The 23,587-nt window shown below is 41.9% G+C and overlaps 1 protein-coding gene across 1 annotated transcript in view; it reads left to right on the top strand.

Annotated features, from left to right (window-relative positions):
- LOC124613437 overlaps positions 1-22,061 on the top strand; it is a 50,763-nt gene extending 28,702 nt beyond the window's left edge. Inside the window, exons 4-5 of the mRNA XM_047142139.1 lie at positions 4,534-4,716; positions 21,745-22,061. Of these exons, the coding sequence (XP_046998095.1) occupies positions 4,534-4,716; positions 21,745-21,787 (226 nt within the window). The 3' untranslated portion in view covers positions 21,788-22,061. The remainder of the gene's footprint in view (positions 1-4,533; positions 4,717-21,744) is intronic.
- The last annotated feature ends 1,526 nt before the right edge of the window (positions 22,062-23,587 follow it).

Genomic DNA, 23,587 nt, shown 5'->3' with positions numbered 1-23,587 from the left:
TCCTGCCTCGGGCATGGATGTGTGTGATGTCCATAGGTTAGTTAGGTTTTAGTAGTTTTAAGTTCTAGGGGACTGATGACCTCAGAAGTTAAGTCCCATAGTGCTCAGAGTCATTTTGAACCTCTTTATCATATGCTTATGATGTCGGTACAAATGTTTGAATTATTGTTTGGTTTGCTGTCGATTCTGATAAAATTAACCTTGTTCGTGAACCATTTACACTAACTCACTCAGCCCTACTTTCCTACTCATAACTAATTTTCCTCCCGTTGTACCATTCATTGCTGCTGTTGACATTATCCTATATTCATCGGATCAGAAATCATTATCTTCCTTCCTCTCCACTTCAGTGACTCCAACTACATCCAGACAGAGCCTTTGAATTTCCTTTTCCAGATTTTCTGTCTTTCGTATCACGTTCAGACTTCTCTCATCCAGTGCTCGGACTCGTAATATGATGCCCTTTCGTCGGTTATTCAGAGTTTCCCTCATGGTATCCGTCCCCTAGGCGGTCTTCTAACGGAACTTCGAATGGAGAACACATCCGTACTCTATGTCTGTCTTTAATGCAGTGGTTTCCGTTGCCTTCTGCACCCTCATGCTACTGACCATTGCTGGTTCATCCGGCTTTAAGGTGGAGTTTCCCATCCTAAGGGCAAGGAAGTATTCCGAATCTCTGTCCGCCCGTCTGTCATCTTTGACGAGGCTCGTGGCAGAAACAGGGAGACTCCCTATACCGGGAGTCTTCCGCCACCATATCTGACGATTCTTATTCAAAATTTAAGCAGTGGTTGGGTTAAAAATCTGGATCCATCCCGTTAGTACCGTTGTTACACCCACAGGTGGGCACTTATTCACTAAATTTGTCACCCCATACATCCTAAAATCAACTACGAATATAATAATGCTTCGTTCCTAGTGTACCTTATATGAACAATAAGTAAAATTTCGTTATTTGGTGTCGATACGTACTGTGAACATTGTTGCTATAGCCCAAATTGGAATGACGAGTTTTGCGTTGGATGATTGCAGCTGGTTGCAGTTCCAACCAAGATGGATTCAGGGATATACACTCACACTTTAGCAGGCGCAGTAACGTCAAGCATTCGAGGGGGGTCGGTTGGTTTGGTGGAAGATACCTAACAGCGAGGTCATCGGTATCATCAGGTTAGGGAAGGTTGGGGAAGGAAGTCGGCCGTGCCCTTTCAAAGGAACCATCCCGGCATATGCCTGAAGCGATTTAGGGAAATCACGGAAAACCTAAATCAGGATGACCAGACGCGGGATTGAACTGTTGTCCTCCCGAATGCGAGTCCAGTGTACTAACCACTGCGCCACCTCACTCGGTAAAGCTTTCGAGCTCAGAAGAGATACCTCTAATCCAATTCATGCACGATAACAATAGCGTGCACACATCGACAATGTATATACAAATTACAGTAGTTATTGTACTGAGAAAACTGACCGGTTCACAAAGTATTTCCGCATTAAAACTCAATAGCAAGCTGCCTAAAATCAAAATCTCTTTCAGAGAAGTTATAAAGCTGATTTTGAATATTCTGCTGCGTTTTCCAAACGCAGTCGATACGATTTTTACTCTTAAGTTCTTTTCCTTTCCATCCAATCTTCGTCTTCAGCTACCCATCTCATCTGGTCCTATGAGCTACTTGTTAATCTGTACAATTCTCTTTTCGGTAAATTCATTCTACACTATTTTAGTTTTACTGTTATTTATTTTCAACTCCACTTTCAAACTTGCTGTATCGAATTTTTCCATTTGTCGTTATTGCCGACTGTAAGCGGACAATGCAGTGTCTTTACCACAGTGAAAGTTGTTCGGATAAGTTAACTCGTTTACCTTCTGGTTTCTCGCAGTTAACAATTTTGAAAATTTACACAAAGACTGTTGTGAGTAGTTTCGGTGATATCACTTCCCTTGGCTGACTTCTCGTTCAGTTCTGAATCTTCCACTATTCGGGTCAAGACTAATAGAAGCAATACCATTAAAGTGAACACTGTTGCAGCTTTTGTCTGCAGTCATAATACTGATTTAATGCAACTCTCCATGTTAATCTATTCAGCATAAACCTCTTTATCTTTACGTAACTACTGCAATCTATATCCATTGGAACCTGCTTAATGTAGTGAAGATTTCTATAACCTTTTACCTCCCACATAGCCTTTCATTACCAAATGTCGATCCTTTCATGCCTCAGGTCGTACTCTATCAGTCGCTCTCTCCTTACAGCTAAGATGCGTCATACATTTCATTTCGTCCCATTTCAATTCAGTAGACCCTCATTAGGTATCTGATTTACGCGTCTAATCTTTAACGTTCCTCTGTAGCACCAATGTCTTCTTGCCTGAACTGTTTATCGTCCATGTTTCGCTTCCGTGCAAATGCCTTCAGAAATTACTTACCTACACTTAAATTTATATTCGATGCTAGGAAAACTCTCTTTTACAGATAAGCTTTTCTGAATTTGCACCCTCCATTCGTCGGCCACTGTCAAATTATTTTGCTATTCAAATAGCAGAAACTCATGTACTATCTTTAGTGTCTTACTTCGTAATCTAATTCCTTCAGCATCACCAGACTCGATTCCACTACACTGTCTTACAAAATCTTTCCAAGACACTATACATTCCATTTACTTGCTCTCACAAATCCTTCGCCTTCTTTGACAGAATAAAGAGCAAACACCGATAATTTTTATTGGTTCTTCTTGAGCCGTGATGCTTTTTCAAAATTTTATCTTTGTTTCCGTGGTTGCTCAATTTGGAGACTTTCAACCCCGTCTAACTGCCTTCTCAACTGCTGCTTCCCTTACATGTGCAAGCAAATTCCCTCTAGTATACTAATGTAGTTTGGGCCAATGCCTTGTTTCTCAAGCGTTGGTAGTACAGTTTTTGTTCTGAATCAGAATTCTCTCAAAATGTGTAAATTCCAGACACAGATAATTGGTAGTCCGACGGCTTGCCTACAGCCTGCAGTTCTGTATATACTTCTAAATACAGATTGTTCCTTTGCTCTATTGTAATACTGTCCTTGAGGTTATGAGACATGATTTTTTTTTAGTGTACATTCTACATTTCGGACATCAGCTGATATATATGTGGTTACTATTTTCATTTTTTTCCCCCTTGTAAAACAGGACAATTATAACATTATTTTAGTTCTGATGAATTATTTTGCCGACAATCTATAAAGTATAAATGATCATGCAAGCTCCACTGGCGTTCCCAGACGCCATTGGTCGAAACGTTTGTTAACTTAATCTGGCACTACTTCCGGAATGTTCTTGTCACTGTGAACTTATGAAATGCATGAAGAATAATTTTTATTGGAAGTGAAATGCATATATTCATTAAATCTGAACTGTAATTCATGTGAAAATTTGATTCATATATGCTAACTGCAGAAATGGACAGTTAACTGTGACTTGTCACTTGTCTGCGACATGCAATGTAAGTGAAAGTAAAAACAATCCACACACGAAGAAAGATATTTTATTAATTCTCACGCGAACTGTGCAAAAATTGAAGTGAGTGTCTTCTTAACGAACTGAGGACAAAGCCATGTATCAGCACGGAGATTGTTGACGGTCACTTACAGCAAAGGGCAAAGGCAAAAGAATCCGGGAGGATATGGCTATTGAAGGCACAAACGCAAATAAACAAGAGAGATTACGTTTAATTAATAATGAAAGTAACGACTTTACAGTAGATGTGCTGTGTGATGTAGGTAAAGCCAATCGAGATATGATGAAAGGTGAACGAAAGGAAGATTAGTGTCTAGCGTTCCGTGGACGAGAAGGTACGCTAGTTGGTGTAAATAAAGCCAGTTATACGAAGGAAAGAGAAAAAAAAAGGAAGATGAGGGTTAAGACCTTGTAGACGATGACACCAGAGCTGGAGCAGAAGGTCGCTTTTGGGGTAAGATGGGAAAAGAACTCAGCTTTTCAGAGGAACCCTCCTAAAGCGATGTACAGAAACCATGCAAAACGTATAATTGGGTGGATGGTGTGCCACCGAACTCCGGTTCTTCCAAATGCTGACTCACTGTCTTTAACTTTTTTGCGATCTCGCTCAGTATGAAAGAAGGAATGGTGCCGAAGGATGATGTATTACAGTAAAAATGATTCAAGATGAAGGGATAATAACAGAAAACGAACTTAAAAATATTTCTGGGATTTTCACGAAGGACAGCAGCTCAGAAAAAAAAATTTTGGATTTTAATAAGTCAAACGAACAAGCTCCGTTTATAAATTGATATAACAGAACAATTTTACCAACATTTGGGTCACTTCATTATTATGTGACGTAAGTGCTTTGATTTGATATTGATGTAGTGATTCCTCGTTGAATAGCACTACATCTTTTCAGAGTGTAAAATGTTTTGTTGTTAATGGTGCGTTTCGAACAACGTTCGGCGTACTTAAAGCGAACTGCTGTCACACAGCAGCTAGCCTGTATTTCTGATGTGAAACGGTCAGTAACTGTTCTAAGTCGAGCCCTGTTTTTTGTTGCCAGCCTGTCGACATCCTACCTGGTGTGCACGAGAGGCCCCATCGAGCCTTGTTCTCAGCTGGGGCAGGTGGGCGTCGTCCCAGAGAACCAGGCCATCTACTACATCTGCACTCAGAACGGAGACGAAATCTTTCCAGAAATGTACAGGTGTTCTGGCAACGAGATCTTCGACATTACCGTTGCTGCGTAAGTATCCACAGCAATTAACAATATGCAGTTTGGGGTTAAACAGTATTTTTTTTTTTACTGTCGCAGTACTTACAATCTGCTGTGTTATTATTTGAACAGTTACTGTATTTGCTACACTATGTGATCAAAAGTATCCGGACACCCCCAAAACACACTTTTTCATATTAAGTGCACTGTGCTATTACCTACTGCTAGGTACTCCATATCAGCGACCTCAGTAGTCATTAGACATCGTGAGAGAGCAGAATGGGGCGCTCTGTGGAACTCACGGACTTTGAACGTTGTAAGGTGATTGGGTGTCACTTGTATCATACATCTGTACGTGAGACTTCCACACTCCTAAACATCCCTAGGTCCACTGTTTCCGATGTTATAGCGTAGTGGAAACGTGAAGGGACACGTAAAGCAGAAAAACGTACAGGCTGACCTCGTCTGTTGACTGACAGACAGCCAGCAGTTGAAGAGGGTCGTAATGTGTGATAGGCAGACATCTATCCAGATCATCACACAGGAATTCCAAACTGCATCAGGATCCACTGCAACTACTGTGACAATTAGGCGAGACGTGAGAAAACTTGTATTTCATGGTCGAGTGACTGCTCATAAGCCACACATCACGCCGGTAAATGCCAAACGACGCCTCGCTTGGTGTAAGGAGCCTAAACATTGGACGGTTGAAGAAGGAAAAACGCCGTGTGGAGTGACGAATCGCGGTACACAATGTGGCGATCCGATGGCAGGTTGTGGGTATGGCGAATGCCTGGTGAACGTCATCTGCCAGCGTGCGTAGCCCCAACAGCAAAATTCGGAGGCGGTGGTGTTACTGTGCGATCGTGTTTTTCATGAATGGGGCTTGCACCCCTTTTTGTTTTGCGTGGAACTATCACAGCACAGGCCTACATTGATGTTTTAAGCACCTTCTTGCTTCCCACTGTTGAAGAGCAATTCGGGGATGGCGATTGCATCTTTCAACGTAATGGCCGGCCAGGGTGGCCGAGCGGTTCTAGGCGCTAAAGTCTAGAACCGCGGGACCGCTACGGTCGCAGGTTCGAATCCTGCCTCGGGCATGGATGTGTGTGATGTCCTTAGGTTAGTTAGGTTTAAGTAGTTCTGAGTTCTAGGGGACTGATGACCTCCGCAGTTAAGTGCCATAGTGATCAGAGCCATTTGATTTGTTCATAATGCACGGCCTGTGGTGGAGTGGTTACACGACAATAACATCCCTGTCATGGACTGGCCTGCACAGAGTCCTGACCTGAACCCAATAGAACAGCTTTGGGATGTTTTGTAACGCCGACTTCGTGCCAGGCCTCACCGACTTGATATCGATACCTCTACTCAGTGCAGCACTCTATGAAGAATGGGCCGACATTTCCCAAGAAACCTTCTAGCACCTGATTGAACGTATGCCTGCGAGAGCAGAAGCTGTCATCAAGGCTAAGGGTGGGCCAAGACCATATTGAATTCCATCATTATCGATGGAGGGCGCCACGAACTTGTAAGTCATTTTCATCCAGGTGTCCGGAAACTTTTGATCACAAATTGTGTGTCACTGTTAAAATGGCTCTCTTTTTCACCTGCCAATAGGAATGTTTTTAGAAGAGGACATTAGCCCCCTGGAATATAACCATTTACTGAGCAAATATCTCAGAATAATGTAGGAAAACTATGCGTGAGTTACGTAAGGAAATAAAATCTTCCTTAAACTTTGCTTTTTAATAATGGCTGTGTGTTTACTGCTCTATATACTTCGCCAATAGCGCGCATTCGCACTTTATTATACGTCCACCAATGATATTAACTTGTACTACCAGCTATTCTCTCCCTCCCTCCCTCTCCCTCTCCCTCTCCCTCTCTCTCTCTCTCCCCCCCCCCTCTCTCTCTCTCTCTCTCTCTCGTGTGTATCCGTTTATTGTTCATCATTAATTCTCTTGCTCTCTCTCCTCTCCTCCCTTGAGTGTGTGTGTTCGTTTCTTGTTCACCATTATTTACTTTATGTTTTGTATGCTTCCTATTTCAAACGCTTCTGTTGTCAAAATCTGTTGAGGAGGTACTTTAGGAGGTGGTGAAATGCAGCACTATACGAGGGACGTACAAAAAGTAATGAAACACACATTTTTCTTAATGCAGGTTGGTTTTATTCAGGATTCCAACACACCATACTATTTCCCATTCTCCTGCCTACAAAACTCTATTTTTCAGCATAATCTCCGTTCAGTGCGATAGCCTTACGCCACCTTATTGGGAGGACCTGTATGCCCACATGCTACCACTCTGCTGGTCGAAGTCGGAGCCAACGTCTTGCGGCGTCACTAACTTCCCCATTATCCACTTACTGCCTGCTGCAGAGTGCATCCTCCATTAGGCGACACAGTTATAAGTCGGAAGGTGTTGTAGGTTGGATGAGGAAGAATAGTCCAACGAAGATTTGTGAGCTCCTCTCTGGTGCGCAGATTTCTGTGAGGCCTTGCATTGTCATGGTGAAACAGACGTTCGTTTGGATTTTTGTGGCTAGGAACACCCTGAAGTCGTTTATTCAGTTTCCTGAGGGTAGCACAACACACTTAAGAGTTGACCCTTGCACCATGAGGAAGGATATGAAACAGAACGACAACTTCAGAGTCACAGAAGATCGTCGCCATGACTTTAGCGGACGAGGGAACGGCTCTGAGCTTTTTTTCCGGAGGAGAGGCAGTGTGGCGCCATTCCACGGACTGCCGTTTTGTTTCCGGTTCGAAGTGATGAACCCGTATTTCAACACCTGTGATGATGATCGACAGAACTGTCATCATCAGCCTCGTAACGCGCATGCAGTTCCTCACAGATGGTCCTCCGTTGCTCTGTACAGTCTTCTGTTGGGCGGCGAGGAATCCAGCGAGCATGCACCTTTGAGTACCTCAACTGGTGGACAAGTGTGTCAGCACCACCGACAGAGACGTTCAGTTGAGTAGCGAGGTATTTGATTGTGATCCCTCGATCAGCTCGAGTGAGAGTGTCCACACGTTCCGACATTGCCGGAGTCACAGTTGTGCGCGACCGGTCGGCACTTGGGAGATCTGACAGGTTTGCGCGACCTTGCTGCGATGATGACAGGCGCCTCGCTCAAGGACTTACCGCGCTTTTGTTCACTGCCAGGTCTCCATAGGCATTCTGCAACAACCTATAATTATCTGCGATGCTCTGGTTTTTCGCGAAAAGGAACTTAATGACAGCTGTCTGCTCTGGTTCAAAATGGCTCTGAGCACTATGGGACTTAACATCTATGGTCATCAGTCCCCTAGAACTTAGAACTACTTAAACCTAACTAAGCTAAGGACATCACACACATCCATGCCCGAGGCAGGATTCGAACCTGCGACCGTAGCAGTCGCGCGGCTCCGGACTGTGCGCCTAGAACCGCTAGACCACCGCGGCCGGCTGTCTGCTCTGGAAAGCATCTCCGCTACAGACGCCATTTTGAAGGCCAAGTATAACGCCGCCAACTGTCGGAACTTCATTAAACTATCTAAGAGCAATCCGCTGAAATGCAGACCTATATCACTAACGTCGATTGAGTTAGGAACCTGGTACATATGTTCGAATATTATGAATTACCTCGGAAAAAAAAGGTTTACTGACAAATAATCAGCGTGGATTCTGAAAATATCGTTCTTGTTAAATACAACCGGCACTTTATTCTCACGAACTAATGAGTGCTACTGACATGGGATGTCAAAGTCATTCCATGTTTTTAGATATCCGAAGGCTTCTGACACCGTTCGTTACAAGTGACTTCTAAACAGATTGCGGTCCTGTGGATTATTGCCTCAGTTGTGCGACTGGATTCGAGTTCCTGTCGGAAGTGTCACAGTTGGCAGTAACTGACGAAAAGTCAACGAGTACAACAGACTTAATAACTATCGTTCCTCGAGTAAGTTTTATAGATCGACTGCTGATACTGATCTACGTAAACGACATAGGAGGCAATCTGAGCGGCCCTGTTTGCAGGTGATGCCGTCATTTTCCTACTTGTAAAATCGTCAGATGATCAAAAACAATTACAAAAGATTTAAAGAAGATATCCGTATGATGCGAAAAGTGGCAGTAGACTGTAAATAATGAAAAATAAGAAGTCATCCACATGAGTACTAAAACTAATTCGCTAAATTTCTGTCACATAATAAATCACAAAATCTAAAGACTGTAAAACGATCTAAATACTCAGGGATTACAATTACGAATAACTTCGATTGTGACGATCACATAGGTAATGATGTGGGGGAAACCAATCAAAGACTGCTATTTATTCGCAGAACAATTAGAAAATGCAACAGGTCTACTAAAGAGACGGCTTACATAACACTCGTACATCCTCTTCTAGAGTACTGCAGTGTGCTGAGGGATCTGCATCAGATGGAACTGACGGAGAACATCGAAAAAGTTCAAAGAAGGGCAACTCGATTCCTATTATCGTTAAAAAGGAGAGAGAGCTACGGACATGATACCTGCATTGGGATGGCTATTATTAAAACAAATACTTTTTCGTTGCACTAGGACCTTCTCATAAAATTTCAGTCACCAAATTTCTCCACCGATTGCGGAAATGTTCTGTTGCCGCCAGCCTACATGGGGAGAAATGACCATCATGATGAAATAACAGAGATCAGAGCTCGCACAGAAACACTGAAGTGCTCGTTTTTCCTGCTGGCTTTTGGAGACTGGAACGGTAGAGAAGTAGCTTGAAGGTGGTGCGATAAAACCTGTGCCAGGCATTTAATTGTGACTTGATGTATAATCATGCAGATGTAGACCCAACCATCATCGGTCAAGGTGACGCTCAACAGTTTTTGGAACTGCCGTTATGTGGCTCTGGGAGATAATGGTGGTAGGGAGCTAACCACCACGGGAGGATACAACCTAAATTTCCTGATGAGATTACGGGATGATATCAAGATGAAGCGTCCACCGGGTGTTTTTACTCCACGACTACGTCCAAACTCCTGTACAGAACGCAACCACACTCGTTTGGCCTGACTCTAACTACACGTTGCAGAAATGCAATTTCAAATACCTGCTGAAACACCATAAAAAATGTGCTGACGACTCTTCGGAAGAATCGTTGTACGTGAACACAAATTTTAGAGTTATTTAGGGGTATGGCACACACTAAATACAGTTTAACATCGGCGATTTCCTAAGAGCGTCGACCGAAGATTACGCCCATCTCAGTTTAAAACTTGGAAATCATAGATACCTTAACACTACAGGTTAATGATCAAGTTAGGATTCAAACTGTAACTGGCTCGTTAAAGTAGTACCAGGTAATCACCATTCACAGTTTAAAAAAGCTTTAAACCGATAAAACGAAAGTAATGGCGTTCTTGGGAATAGATCACATAATCAAAGGTCGTTATCGATGGGATAATACTGCCATAAATATTATACATATAGTGCCTTTGGTGTGAATTAATTAAGAACCCTGACGACCATCGAATGTTCCGTGGAGCATCTGCAAGACCTGTCAAACGGAAAAGGTGTCAGTAGAGTAGATGAAACGAAAAATAAATGCGCGTAGAGGGAGCCTGATGTGTTCTCAATAATGAAAAATCAAGAAAAGAAATAAAATTTAATGGAATGGATGTGTTCCGCGAATACGGGAGAGCAAGACTGCATAGAAAATCCTGCATTATAACCTATCAGAAAGCAGATTTGTTGGAAGACTGAAGAAATGGTAGTACGCTGAGAAGTCAGATGAAGAATGAAAAGAACAGTTTCAGTCTTTTATACATTTTAACTACAGCAGCTCTCGAGCAATCCAAAAGTAAAACTATGCCAAAGAATGGGGTGGTTAGAAACTAACTAATTCTCTGTTAAATGCTTAGTTTCCAACAAGAGAAAATTAAATACAACTATACAATCGATTTTTAGTTGCTGCGCGGCTGCATGTTGTTTAATTGTATGAAACGTCCCCTTAGAAAAATTAATGAATTACTGTGCTGATAAACCTCTTACGTTATTTAATTTTCAAACAGCTGATCAGAACTGAACGTACTCAGACATTTCTGTCTTTACTTATTCTGATCAACACTAAACTGGCACACAATATTTTTAGCGCAACGCAATCTGACCTTCAACAATCCCTACAAAAGAATGGCCCTGACTGACAATAACCTACACCTTTCATGAATCACTTACCTCACAAAAATCTTCGTTACTCGAGCTACTGCAATACAGTGAGCGCCAACACTGCCAGCTAAATAAAAGATTTAACTTCCAAATGGAAACGACTATGAAAATCCGATAAAGCTTTGCACAGATGTGTTGGGTAGTGTCTCTAGTATAACTCCAGTTAGCATCACGTCGCTCTTCTCATTTCTGAGCTCGCAGTGAGTGCGTAAAGATGTCTAGAAAATAGTGTCTGCCGCCAAGTACGAGGGCCTGGTGAGAAATTTCGCCTGAAGCTATGCAGCTAACATTACATAACTGTCGTGCTGTTTCTTCTTCAAGACAATTCTCAGCCGCATTCTGCAGGGGCAATGAAGATGCTCCTGCATCGTTTTCAAATGGAAATGTGAGATTACCCACAATACAGTCCGCAATTGTCTCCCCCTGAGTTTCATCTCTGGTCACATGAACCGCTGTCTTTGAAGACAACATTTTGACACAGACAACGAGGTGTAGGCCAGCGTGGAGAATTGGCGGAAAGCACTGGCGGCTGCCTTCTGTGATGAGGCTATTGAAAAGTTGGTACAACGCTACGACAAAAGTCTAAGTCAGAACGGCGACTATGTAGAGAAGTAGCTGAAAGGTGTAGCTAATTGTTACAAGTAAAACATTTCTGATGTTCACTGTGGTTTCAATTTGGCAATCAATCGGAGCTTACTTTCGGAACAGGCCTCGTATATATATCAGTTCATGACATCCAGTCTTACAAATTTACTCTCTCTGATGGACACACGTCCAGATCATCCGCTCTCAAAACTCCGCCATCTCACTCCCCACATCCACCACTGGTGGCGGCTCACCTCCAACTGCGCAACGCTACGCGCTGTTCACATCCAACTGCCCAACACTACAATAGCGAATATTCCAACAATGCCAACCAACCACAGACTTCACACAGCACAGTCAGTGATTTTCATATAGAGTCCTACGTGGCGTTACCAACATAAAAACCTAAACAGCCTACTAACAGTTGTTAAGTCAGTGTAGTCGCAGAATATGTGTATAGTATGTTGAGGTAGATGTAATTTATTAATGGATGAATATATTTGACAAAACTTTTTTATAAACTGGTAAATACAGGAAAAATTTCTTTCGCACTTACACTGTATCTGAAGGCTATCTAAACATGCCTCTTTCCTACGTTTTTCTTTCATGGCACTGTCCAAACCAATTAGAATCTGTCATTATATCGTATGCATTCAAAAAATATGGTTATGTCTGGGTTGCTTTGGCATTACAATGGCTCAGTATTACAGCGGGACAAGAAGAGCCATTGTAATCACTGAGATAATTTAAGTGGCCCACTGCTTAACCAATTATACTCGAAGAGTTCTGCGTTACCGAACAACAAAAATGAGTTAAAATAGTGTGATGCCTCGAGAACGTGATATATCCAAATTTGTGATACGGGTGGTACCATTGGAGCTTCCCACAATCAGAGTTTACGGGGAGGGAGTGGCTTTGGAACAACAGGAAACATACGAGGTGGCTTAGTATGAGATCATCGGAGATCTTGAACGAGGGACGGTAGCTGATCACTTGCTCACAGCCCACCGGAATAGACTGCAGGCTACAGATCAACGGCAGTGAGCCTTGCGAATATCAATGGAAACGCCAGCCCAAAATTTCGTTTATCTTTCTAAGGAAGTATTTATACACATACGTCCACAACTTTGGCTCTCATTAAGAAGACGCTGCAGTAATGGAGTAACAGTCTCGGTGACGACAAACCCAGAGCAGTCGCGCTTTGAACTGTGAACGAGTTTCTGACGTGACAGTCTTTACTTGTATGTCTACATGCGATATGTAATGCGGAATGGTATCATAACTGAGAGTGAAGCATCCCAGTGCTCCTGATCATGCTCCTAGAACCAACTCAGGCCAATGGTTGTATCCTCAAGTTCTATAAAACAAGCCAATATTTGTATCCCCACCTCATACAAAGCAGTTGTTTGATGGCTCGAATCTCTAGAGACAAAATCCTTTGAGCTTTCTGTTCCGCTATATTGTGGTACCACTACGAATTTTTATCTTTACATAGTCGATAACTGTAACCCCATAGAGGTCAATTTAGTAATGATATATTAGAAACTGAGATTACCACTGGAGCGTTGACACAGGCAAACGCCCTGTACCTCAATTCTGTTGAAATCTGATTATTCACTTGGACGACATATAACAGCATTTTTCGTAGTTGTCCCTCAATGGAAGATTGCTATTCTTCACTGGTGACAAAATTTTTGTCTTGATTCTCATCAAGTAGTGTTGGCCAGTAGCAATGTTTGCACACTGTTATAGTGGACTGTGATCGCTCGTTTCGGTGCTATTACAGCAGCAAAAAAATTGTTCCACCTGGATTTGATCCCTGTATGTAAGATTTATGGAGCACTTTCGTCGTTATATTGGGTGTAACACGCATAAGCGCAGACATTTTTATATGTGGTACCTTAATATGTACACATATCAGAGTGATGGTTGTTATTTACTATGTATCGAACACTCTTCCCACAAACACGTCATAGATTTTACGACTGATGTTTTTCACATGGTCGTACTGCACCTCTAAGTGGACTACACCCGTCACTATAAAATAAAAGTTCCGTGTAAACGTGGCCACATTTCAGTACCTGACCTGCTACTTAGGAAGAATACGAATTATTGGCTCGCTCTTGCCACATGTATTTCGTGGAACTAACCAAACCAAACAAATATGACTTATAATGTGTTCAATTATTAGTCTGAAAACGACTGATATTGATGTAATGTTGTTCAGCACCCGGTCCTCAGTCACCAAAAGAAATATTTGCACTTATATCCCTTAAACTCATAATAAGACATTTGGTATCCACTTCTGGAAAAAAGCCACCTTCAGATTTTTACATGCAGTCTTAAGGAATATATCCATGTTGCTCTTGCATGTTTTCTAATGTCACCTACCGGCCTCCCATTCAATCATCTTTTCTTGTACACTTGATTCAATAGAAGACCTTACTCGATTCATCTATGACCCACTTATTTGGCAACGTGTTCCGCATTCTTCCATTTTCAATAGAGTGATAATTACGTTTTCTACCTCACTCCACTTCGTCATAGATTTTTTTTTTGCCTCTCGTTGTAATTCTCATTACGCATCTCGCCCTTCGTGTTTCATTGCCGCAAGCCAAGACTGGTAATAGGCACTGACTGTAAGCTTGTCCTAACACAGCAAGTTTAAATTCGAAAACTATTCACTTAACGAAAAGCACTCCAGGCTGCGACGCTACCAAATGGTTTTCTGCTGCTGAGTAGCCGCTCTCTAACCAGAAGTCCATGAGAAAAAAACTAGTTTTGACCTTACTTGATGTTGCTCGCACTTTAGGTAGTTGAGCTCTGCAAGACCCTGTTTAGAAAAGAATAGCTCGATGGGGTCATAGGGTTGTGCTGCGCGCGTCTGCTTTCACGCCCAGCAGCTTACTCACTGCAAAAAACAATCTGCACCCGTGATCTCGCAGTCAAATAATCTACGCATTGGCTGGAATTGCGAAATTAATAAAATACACAGAAATATTTTTAAAATAAAAGACAAATCAGTCATTTAATAAAAAAGAGTTTTCCTCTAACTTTTGTAACTGATGAAGATGACAAAGAATAATGCTGAAAACTGTTTATTCAAGAAGGGACATCTCAAATAACAGAAAGTGGTCCTACGATGTCCAGTTGAATTACAGACAGAACATACTCTTATCAAATGCAGTAAAGTTAGGTTGAGAGAGTTACGAGAATGTTAGCAAAATCGCCAAACCAAATACTCATCAAAGGCACGTGAAAACTAAGTCCATTTCGTGATCACAGTACACGAAATATTCACAGCTCAAAACAATTGAGAGGCCAACATGATTATTTACAAATTAACACTTGCGATACAAAGAATAGTAGCTCATACGCTGTCTATTCTCAATTCTGTAATGCAAGCGGAAAACGTTAAGAGTTCTACAGTGGAGCACATTCAGAAGCTAAAGTATAGTATCAGCCGTTCACCATCCAGAATCAATCAGCTACACGGTCGAATAACAACCGTTACTACAAGAAAGTCCACCTTCTTCCAGAACTTACGTAAAACTGTCCCCTTCAACCTCTCAATGAAAAGTGTCAAGAATCGCTCCTTTAATCGTACCACCCAAAAAGTTTGTCTCAACTTGACTCCAATGGTGTTCTAGCACTGCCTGGTTGAAAGAAGCGTCTTTTGGCACTCTTTTAATAGTGGTGTCAGCTTGCACAAGAGCCTGACCACTTCTTAAATTGCTATGATGTTGTGTTAGTAATCTTAATTAATACGACTGCCTGCTTGTCCACTGGCTGAAGGCCATCCCCACCAAAATAAATCGTTCTTAAGTTTTAATTACATGATATGACTGAACTTGACCGTTTCACGCACTGAACAAATATATTATAACAATACTTAAATAAAGAAATATTTTAAACATTCAGTCACGCCGGCCACGGTGGCCGAGCGGTTCTAGGCGCTCAGTCCGGAACTGCGCGACTGCTGCGGTCGCAGGTTCGAATCCTGCCTCGGGCATGGATGTGTGTGATGTCCTTAGATTAGTTAGGTTTAAGTAGTTCTAAGTTCTAGGGGACTGATGACCACAGATGTTAAGTCCCATAGTGCTCAGAGCCATTTGAACCATTTGAACCATTCAGTCATACTCTGATCATTTACAATAAATTATAAATAAAAATTTGTCGATAAGTAAATAACCTAATATTGTTGCACAAGTGCACTCACATTAAATGACAACTAATTGTTGTTAAATATTGTTTAAACATTTATTTTTGCCTGCTTGAGATAAGCGTTTTTTGAGCCTATTTTAATGGTGGTGTCTGCTAACACAAGTGATTGACCACTGCTTAAATTAAAATGATTTTGTGTTAGTAATCTCAGTTAATAACTATTATAGTTATCTTATAGTTATAGTAAAATATTCATTAAGTAAATTAAATATTCATTAAGTAAATAGACAAGTATGACCAGGCAAGAGGCATTGGTGGTGCATTCATTCGCTTTGTTATTGTGAAGGGTGCGATGTTCTGACAAACATCTGCGTCATAAAGCAGGTATAAGAGACGTTGTAAGGCAATAAATTCCCTTAAGGATTATAGCTAAAGTGCAAAGCTGTCATTTGAGACACCGCTTGTTGAAATGGATGAAGCGTTTAAAAGTTGTTAATTCAGACGTTGGTTGTGAAAATGTTGAGTAAATATTGACTCCTGTTGTTTTATTATTATTTTCGTACTGACGAACTAGGATCACGTAACAACCCCAATTCCTCTTTATTCCTTGTTGTTTTTTATTTCTTCAGTACCGCTTCATCTTCTCCCCATTTCTTATTTCTTTTGAACTGGAACCCTTCTAAATTTAATATTGTAGTCTTAAAAGTATTTCGATCTGAAATTTCCGATCTTTTTATACTCTTTCTTTCTAGATCTTCCCTTATTTCTGTATTCCATGCTATTATCAGTTTCTGCTTCCAGAAATACAGGAATATTTGTTTCGTGAGCCTGTTCTCATTTGCACGATAAAGGTGTCCAAGGAACAAAAAGAAAAGAATAATCTTCTTTTATCCATTACTTCTGATACCTTCTCTATATTTTTGTAGATATCCTCATTACTTCTCATATTGCAGTCATCTCTAGTTTCTATTGTTGTACTGCAGTCATTATTTTTCTAACCATCGGCCTTTCAAATATCTCTATTCCGTTCATCTTGTAGTTCATTATTAAGCATTCACGTCCATATAAACATTCTCTTCGTACCACTGTCGTATATGTCAAACTATATGCTCTCTCCATTTTGTTAAAGATACTGCAAATATTGTTGCGTTATTGGATGCACCCCATTTATCTGAGATCGCCAATGTATTCATATTCAGATTTGCTTTATTATTTTACTGTTAATTTTTGTCCAATTTCTGACACCTATACAGGGTGTTACAAAAAGGTACGGCCAAACTTTCAGGAAACATTCCTCACACACAAAGAAAGAAAATATGTTATGTGGACATGTGTCCGGAAACGCTTGCTTTCCATGTTACAGCCCATTTTATTACTTCTCTTCAAATCACATTAATCATGGAATGGAAACACACAGCAACAGAACGTACCAGCGTGACTTCAAACACTTTGTTACAGGATATGTTCAAAATGTCCTCCGTTAGCGAGGATACATGCATCCACCCTCCGTCGCATGGAATCCCTGATGCGCTGATGCAGCTCTGGAAAATGGCGTATTGTATCACAGCCGTCCACAATACGAGCACGAAGAGTCTCGACATTTGGTACCGGGGTTGCGTAGATACGAGCTTTCAAATGCCCCCATAAATGAAAGTCACGAGGGTTGAGGTCAGGAGAGCGTGGAGACCATGGAATTGGTCTGCCTCTACCAATCCATCGGTCGCCGAATCTGTTGTTGAGAAGCGTACGAACACTTCGACTGAAATGTGCAGGAGCTCCATCGTGCATGAACCACATGTTGTGTCGTACTTGTACAGGCACATGTTCTAGCAGCACAGGTAGATTATCCCGTATGAAATCATGATAACGTGCTCCATTGAGCGTAGGTGGAAGAACATGGGGCCCAATCAAGACATCACCAACAATGCTTGCCCAAACGTTCACAGAAAATCTGTGTTGATGACGTGATTGCACAATTGCGTGCGCATTCTCGTCAGCCCACACATGTTGATTGTGAATATTTACAATTTGATCACGTTGGAATGAAGCCTCATCCGTAAAGAGAACATTTGCACTGAAATGAAGATTGACACATTGTCGGAAGAACCATTCGCAGAAGTGTACCCGGGGAGGCCAATCAGCTGCTGATAGTGCCTGCACACGCTGTACATAGTACGGAAACAACTGGTTCTCCCGTAGCACTCTCCCTCGGGCATGGGTGTGTGTGTTGTCCTTAGCGTAAGTTAGTTTAAGTTAGATTAAGTAGTGCGTAAGCCTAGGGACGGACGACCTCACCAGTTTCGTCCCATAGCCCTTACCAAAAATTTCCAAATCAAACATCCGACATCGCTGCGACTGTAAAAATATTGTGCACGAACGGGACCAACGACGACTAAAGAGAACCGCTCAATGTGACAGAAGTGCAACCCTTCCTCAAATTACTGCAGATTTCGATACTGGGACATCAATAAGTGTTAGCGTGCGAACAATTCGACAAAACATCATCGATATGGGCTTTCGGAGCAGAAGGCCCACTCATGTACCCTTGATGACTGCACGACACAAAGCCTTACGCCTCGCCTGCGCCCCGTCAACACCGACATTGGACTGTTGATGACTGGACGTATATTGCCTGGTCGGACGAGTCTCGTCTCAAATTGTATCAAGTGGATGGACGTGTAGGGGTATGAAGGCAACTTCATGAAGCCATGGACCCTGATGTCAGCAGGGGACTGTTCAAGCTGGTGGAGGCTCTGTTATGGTGTGGGGTGGGGCGTGTGCAGTTGGAGTGGTACTGGACCCCTGATACATCCAGATACGTCTCTGATAGGTGACACGTACGTAAGCATCCTGTCTGGTAACCTGCATCCGTTCAAGTCATCCTACACGTCCAGAATTGCTACAGAGTGGCTCCAGGAAATCTCTCCTGAGTTTAAACACCTCCACTGGCCAAAAATGAACATTATTGAGTATATTTGGGATGCCTTGCAGCGTGCTGTTCAGAAGAGACCTCCAGTTTCTCGTATTCTTACGGGTTTATGGACAGCTCTGCAAGGTTCATGGCGTCAATTGCCTCCAGCACTACTCCAGACATTAGTCGAGTTCATACCACGTCGTGTTGCGCACTTCTGCGTGCTCGTGGAGTCCCTACATGATACTAGGCAGGTATACCGGTTTCCTTGGCTCTTCTGTATATAAAGACTCGTTTCTATGTGTTGATTACTCATTAGTTTAGCCTCATTTTAACTGTTTTTTCAGCCCTGATTTCAAAATAACCGTCATTTGTCAACCCTCAATTTTATTTAGTGTTCGAATCTCGCCAGACCATTCAGCTAACTGACGTAAATTGTGTGAAAGGCTAGTGCCACATCTGTCACTACACTGGGAAACATCATAAGTACGACGTTGGTTATCTCCAATACAAAGACCAAACTACAGTAAATGGACTCAGTATTTATATAGAGACGAAGAGACACGCTTATGACAGAGTCGCGTGGCCGACGGCATCTACCAGCCTTCATAACAAAACGCTTACATTTTCAATAACAGGGCATCCCCATTGGCTAAGAATGTTCTAATTAGGCCGTCGTGATAAGTTATGTCGCCTAACATCACGTATACACAAAATGCGCCTTATAGGGTTGAGAGCAATATGAAGTTACAGAAATTTACATTTTCCACTGTTTCCCGCCATTGCTTAATGCGAACAGTGGGACGATTCTCTGACGAAGCACGATCGATTCTGTTTCGCTCTTTTCTCCATCTGAGGTCATTTGTTTCCCTTTTTTTAATGATCTCGAACAAATAAAAGTCAAGATTCTGCATTCATTCCCATTACTGCTAGCAAAGTTATCATGTCACCCGACACCGATTTCGCAGAAACACTAGCTTTTAGAATCGAGGAGTAGTATAATATCGCTTCCTGAAAACAGTCAATTTCTCAAGCCTGTTTTGTTCATAATTACATCGCAGACTTAACGTCTGCCTATGTGGCGTTTCTGTTCATTCAGTCTTACAAAATTTTATATTGTATTGTATCAGTCACCTCAGTCACTACAGGCATAATCCTTCATTATTAATTCAGGATGTCAATACGAGCTTCTAGGAAAATCGTGGTACACGAAGAGGTGAATACTATGTCGTTAAAACTTGGCACTTCTCTACGGAGACGTATAAGTAATTGTATCTTTGTCTTGAGTAAAGAATTAACCAATTACTTACTCGTCTTTTGCAACAATTTTATTTTTATTTCTTGAGAAAGAATGTTTCATGTAATTATTTTCTGCACCTGCAGTGGTCTGCAATGGGAATAATTATTGTAATAATTATTTTGAGTAGTTTGGTTTACGTATGAAGTGTTTTGTATGAACTCCTTAGAAGCAATACACCGAGATGACAAATTTCATGGGACAGCCATATACAGATGGCGGTAGTATTGTCTAAACAAGGTAGAAAAGGACAATACATTTGTACTCAGGTGATATATGTGAAAAGGTTTCCGGTGTGATTATGGCTGCACGATGGGAATTAACAGACTTTGAGCTCGGAATGGTAGTTGCATCTAGACGCGTGGGACATTACATTTCGGAAATCCTTACGGAATTTAATATTCCGACATCCACAGTGTAAACCGTGGGCTGAGAATACCGAATTTCGGGCATTACCTCTCACCACGGACAATGCAGTGGCCGACGGCCATCACTTAACGACCGACAGCAGTCGCGTTTGAGCAGAGTTGTCAGTGCTAACAGACAAGCAATACTGCGTGAAATAACCTCAGAAATCAATGTGGGACGTACGACGAACGTATCCGTCGGGACAGGGCTGCGAAATCTGTCGTTCATGGGCCATGGCAGAAGGCGTGTCTTTGCTAACAGCGCGACGTCGCCTGCAGCGCCTCACCTAAGCTCGGAACCATATCGGTTGGATCTTAGACGACTGGAAAGCCGCGGTCTGGTCAGATGTGTCCCGATTTCAATTCGTAAGAGGCGATAGTAGGGTTCGAGTGCGACGCAGACCCCATGAAACCATGAACCCAAGTTGTCGACAAGGCACTGTGTTAGCTGATGTTGGCTGAATAATGGTCTGGGTTGTGTTTACAAGAAATGGATTGGGACCTCGGTTATGTTGGCTGCCTGGGAAACATTTGCAGTCGTTCATGGAAATTTTACGGATGACAATGCGCCATGCCACAGTTATTCGCTATTGCTTTGAAGAACGTTCTGTACAATTCGAGCGAACGGTTTGGCCACCCAGATGGCCCGACGTGAATCAAAGACATCGGACATGCATGGGACATACTCAAGAGATCAGTTCATGCACAAACTCGTTCACCGGCAATACTTCCTCAATTATAGTCGGCTACAGAGAATGACTGGATGTTTCTGCATGGGAATTCCAAATACTTATTGAGTCCATGTCACGTCGAATTGTTGCACTACGCGGGGAAAAAGAAGGTCTGGCACGATATTAGGAGGTATCCTATGGCTTTTGTCACCTCAGTGGATTTATAATTATACTATGTAGCTGAGAATTTACTTTTATTCCTCGTATCTTCTATGTATATCCGTTCCCTCGTCTGTTACCACTTCTGGATCCTAACTTCGTCGTATTAACGTTCCTTTTGAATTTAACTATACCTCGCTTTTAATACTGAAGTTGACACTGCTGTAGCCACGAAGTGGAGCTCAAAGTGATCCATGCTAGCACACTTCGGCGTTATATTTGGGATAAGTATACATCAATCTTACTTTTTGGGATCCTATTCATGTTGTACACCGGGAAGTTTTGTATCACTACATATCTTTTATGAGCTACTGAATGCTGTAAAGAAATACCTCGTTCCAATGAAAATTGTATTTTTCCTTTTATTTCAGAACATCACTTTGATATACTGAATCAGTTATGAATCTTTGGGGGTGTTATACTTGCGTAGCCATGTAAATAGCATATATGTTAAGCTTTGTGCTGTGTAACAAGGTGACATTCAGTTGAAGCTAGCATTTCGGGCAGTAATAGATATGAGCACCGCTCCGCATGCTATGCTCCGACGCACGGGCTTTTAAATTTTCTGTGTCACCACTCAAGTTTTTTTCTTTCTTTTTCTTGCAGCTGTGTTGACCAATCCACAACTTTGAAGAAGATGCAACCTTAGCCATTAATGCAGACATGTGCAAGCAACTACGACACTGACGCAGAGCAGTAAACATGGTGTCGTGGTCAGTTACGTCTGACGAGTGGATTAGCACCACGTACAGTGTTGTTCACGTCCCATATCCGCTGCGAGAGCGGCTTCACTCATATAAAGCTTTTTTCCCGAACTACCGGTGTTTTTATTTACGTCTTTTTACCTTCCTGTAGCTGAAGTTACTAATTTAATGAAGGTGTACTATATAAAATTTACAGAATAAAGTTTTTCTTGCTGTTTATATCTGTATTGGTTGTGTTTATAAATGTTTCTAGCAAATTTCAGAAATTAAAACTATTCTGTCGTAGTTTATTTCATCCTACTAGAAACTTCCATTAAAATAATCAAAGATAATAAAATAAAAGGTAATCTATCGCCATATGAAATAGCTGAGCAATAGAACACAAAGAACCTAGTAAAGAATAATATGAATTGCAGTTAATCAATTTAAAAAATTAAGTTTGAATAGCGATCGAGTTTAAGCAGAAATTGTTGCAGCTGAATACAAGGAAATACGATAGACACTTGAAAAATTAAACTACTGCCCACCAAAGTTGCATCAGTACAATGGTGGCATGCAATATACGCCAGAACAGCGTGAAGAGGTCTATATCCTCGATACGGGAATGATTAGCATTTCAACAGAATCGTACACACTAACCGGGCCTAATGTCATCTACATTCTACATGCAAGGAAAGATTATGCAGTCGATTTATCATACAGGAAACGCATTTTAATGTTGGAAGATTGGGAGCAAATCGTGTTAAGCCCATTGTAAGAAGGAGGAATGCCTACCAGCAAAGTTTGGAATCGACAGTGACCTATCGAGGCAATCGTTCAGCGATATTTCTGCTCGCTTTGGTAGGCAACTCATGACTATCAATCGAGTATAGAACCAATTGGTTCAAGTGGACCATACTTAACTTCATGCAGGATCTCAATATCCTTATGTGATTAGCGCCTGAGAGGACAGACATGATGTTCACTCGGGCGTTGGGGTCGAACAGCCACGGAACGTACCTTGAATCAGCGAATGGACATGTTTACAGCTAGATAAGTATCCTCATTGACAGCTCGGGGACATTTAACGCGTAACGGATTGCCAGCGTGGCGAAATTTGAAGACTTAACATTCCAAACGTCCTGAGAACCAAAAGTAATATCTAGAGATAAAAAAGAAAATGAAAAAAAATTGTGTGCATAAGAAATTAGCACACAGCTTTTTGTAGTACTTTTTTCTTATCAGCCAAGAAATATAAACTGTACTATAGACCAACAGAAAAATTGTTTTGAATTGTCCAAAAAAAGAAAATTTAAAACATTAGACAAGTGTCTCACACATCACTTTCTTCAGACTTAATCTGCTAAGTCCAACAGAGATACACTGATCAGCCAGGAAGTTAAGATCTGTTATCGACATAAACCCGTCCAAACAATAGCAACGTCACATGGCGAGGAATGACTGCTAGTCAGACACACTCACGATACATGTAGTAGCAGTGAGTCTGCTGTCCGTTTGTATAATAGTGAAGGCACGTGATGTATCTGTGGTATCTGTGTTTGACCGAGAGCGGATAGTGATTAAAAAATGTAGTGTGACGAGGGCCTCTCAGCGGGTAGACCTGATCACCTGGTACAAGTCCTTTGAGGTGACGCTACTTCGGCAGGGACACCCAGTCCTTGAGAGGAGAAAGTCTCCAACCTAAGCGGGAACCGAACCCGCCCCCCGCCCCTCCCCACCCACGTATGACAGGTCGGCGAGCTGTC

The sequence above is a fragment of the Schistocerca americana genome, chromosome 4 (assembly GCF_021461395.2).
Source record: "Schistocerca americana isolate TAMUIC-IGC-003095 chromosome 4, iqSchAmer2.1, whole genome shotgun sequence".
In the NCBI taxonomy this organism is placed as follows: Eukaryota; Metazoa; Arthropoda; class Insecta; order Orthoptera; family Acrididae; genus Schistocerca; species Schistocerca americana.
This window is presented reverse-complemented; position numbering and strand designations above follow the sequence as displayed.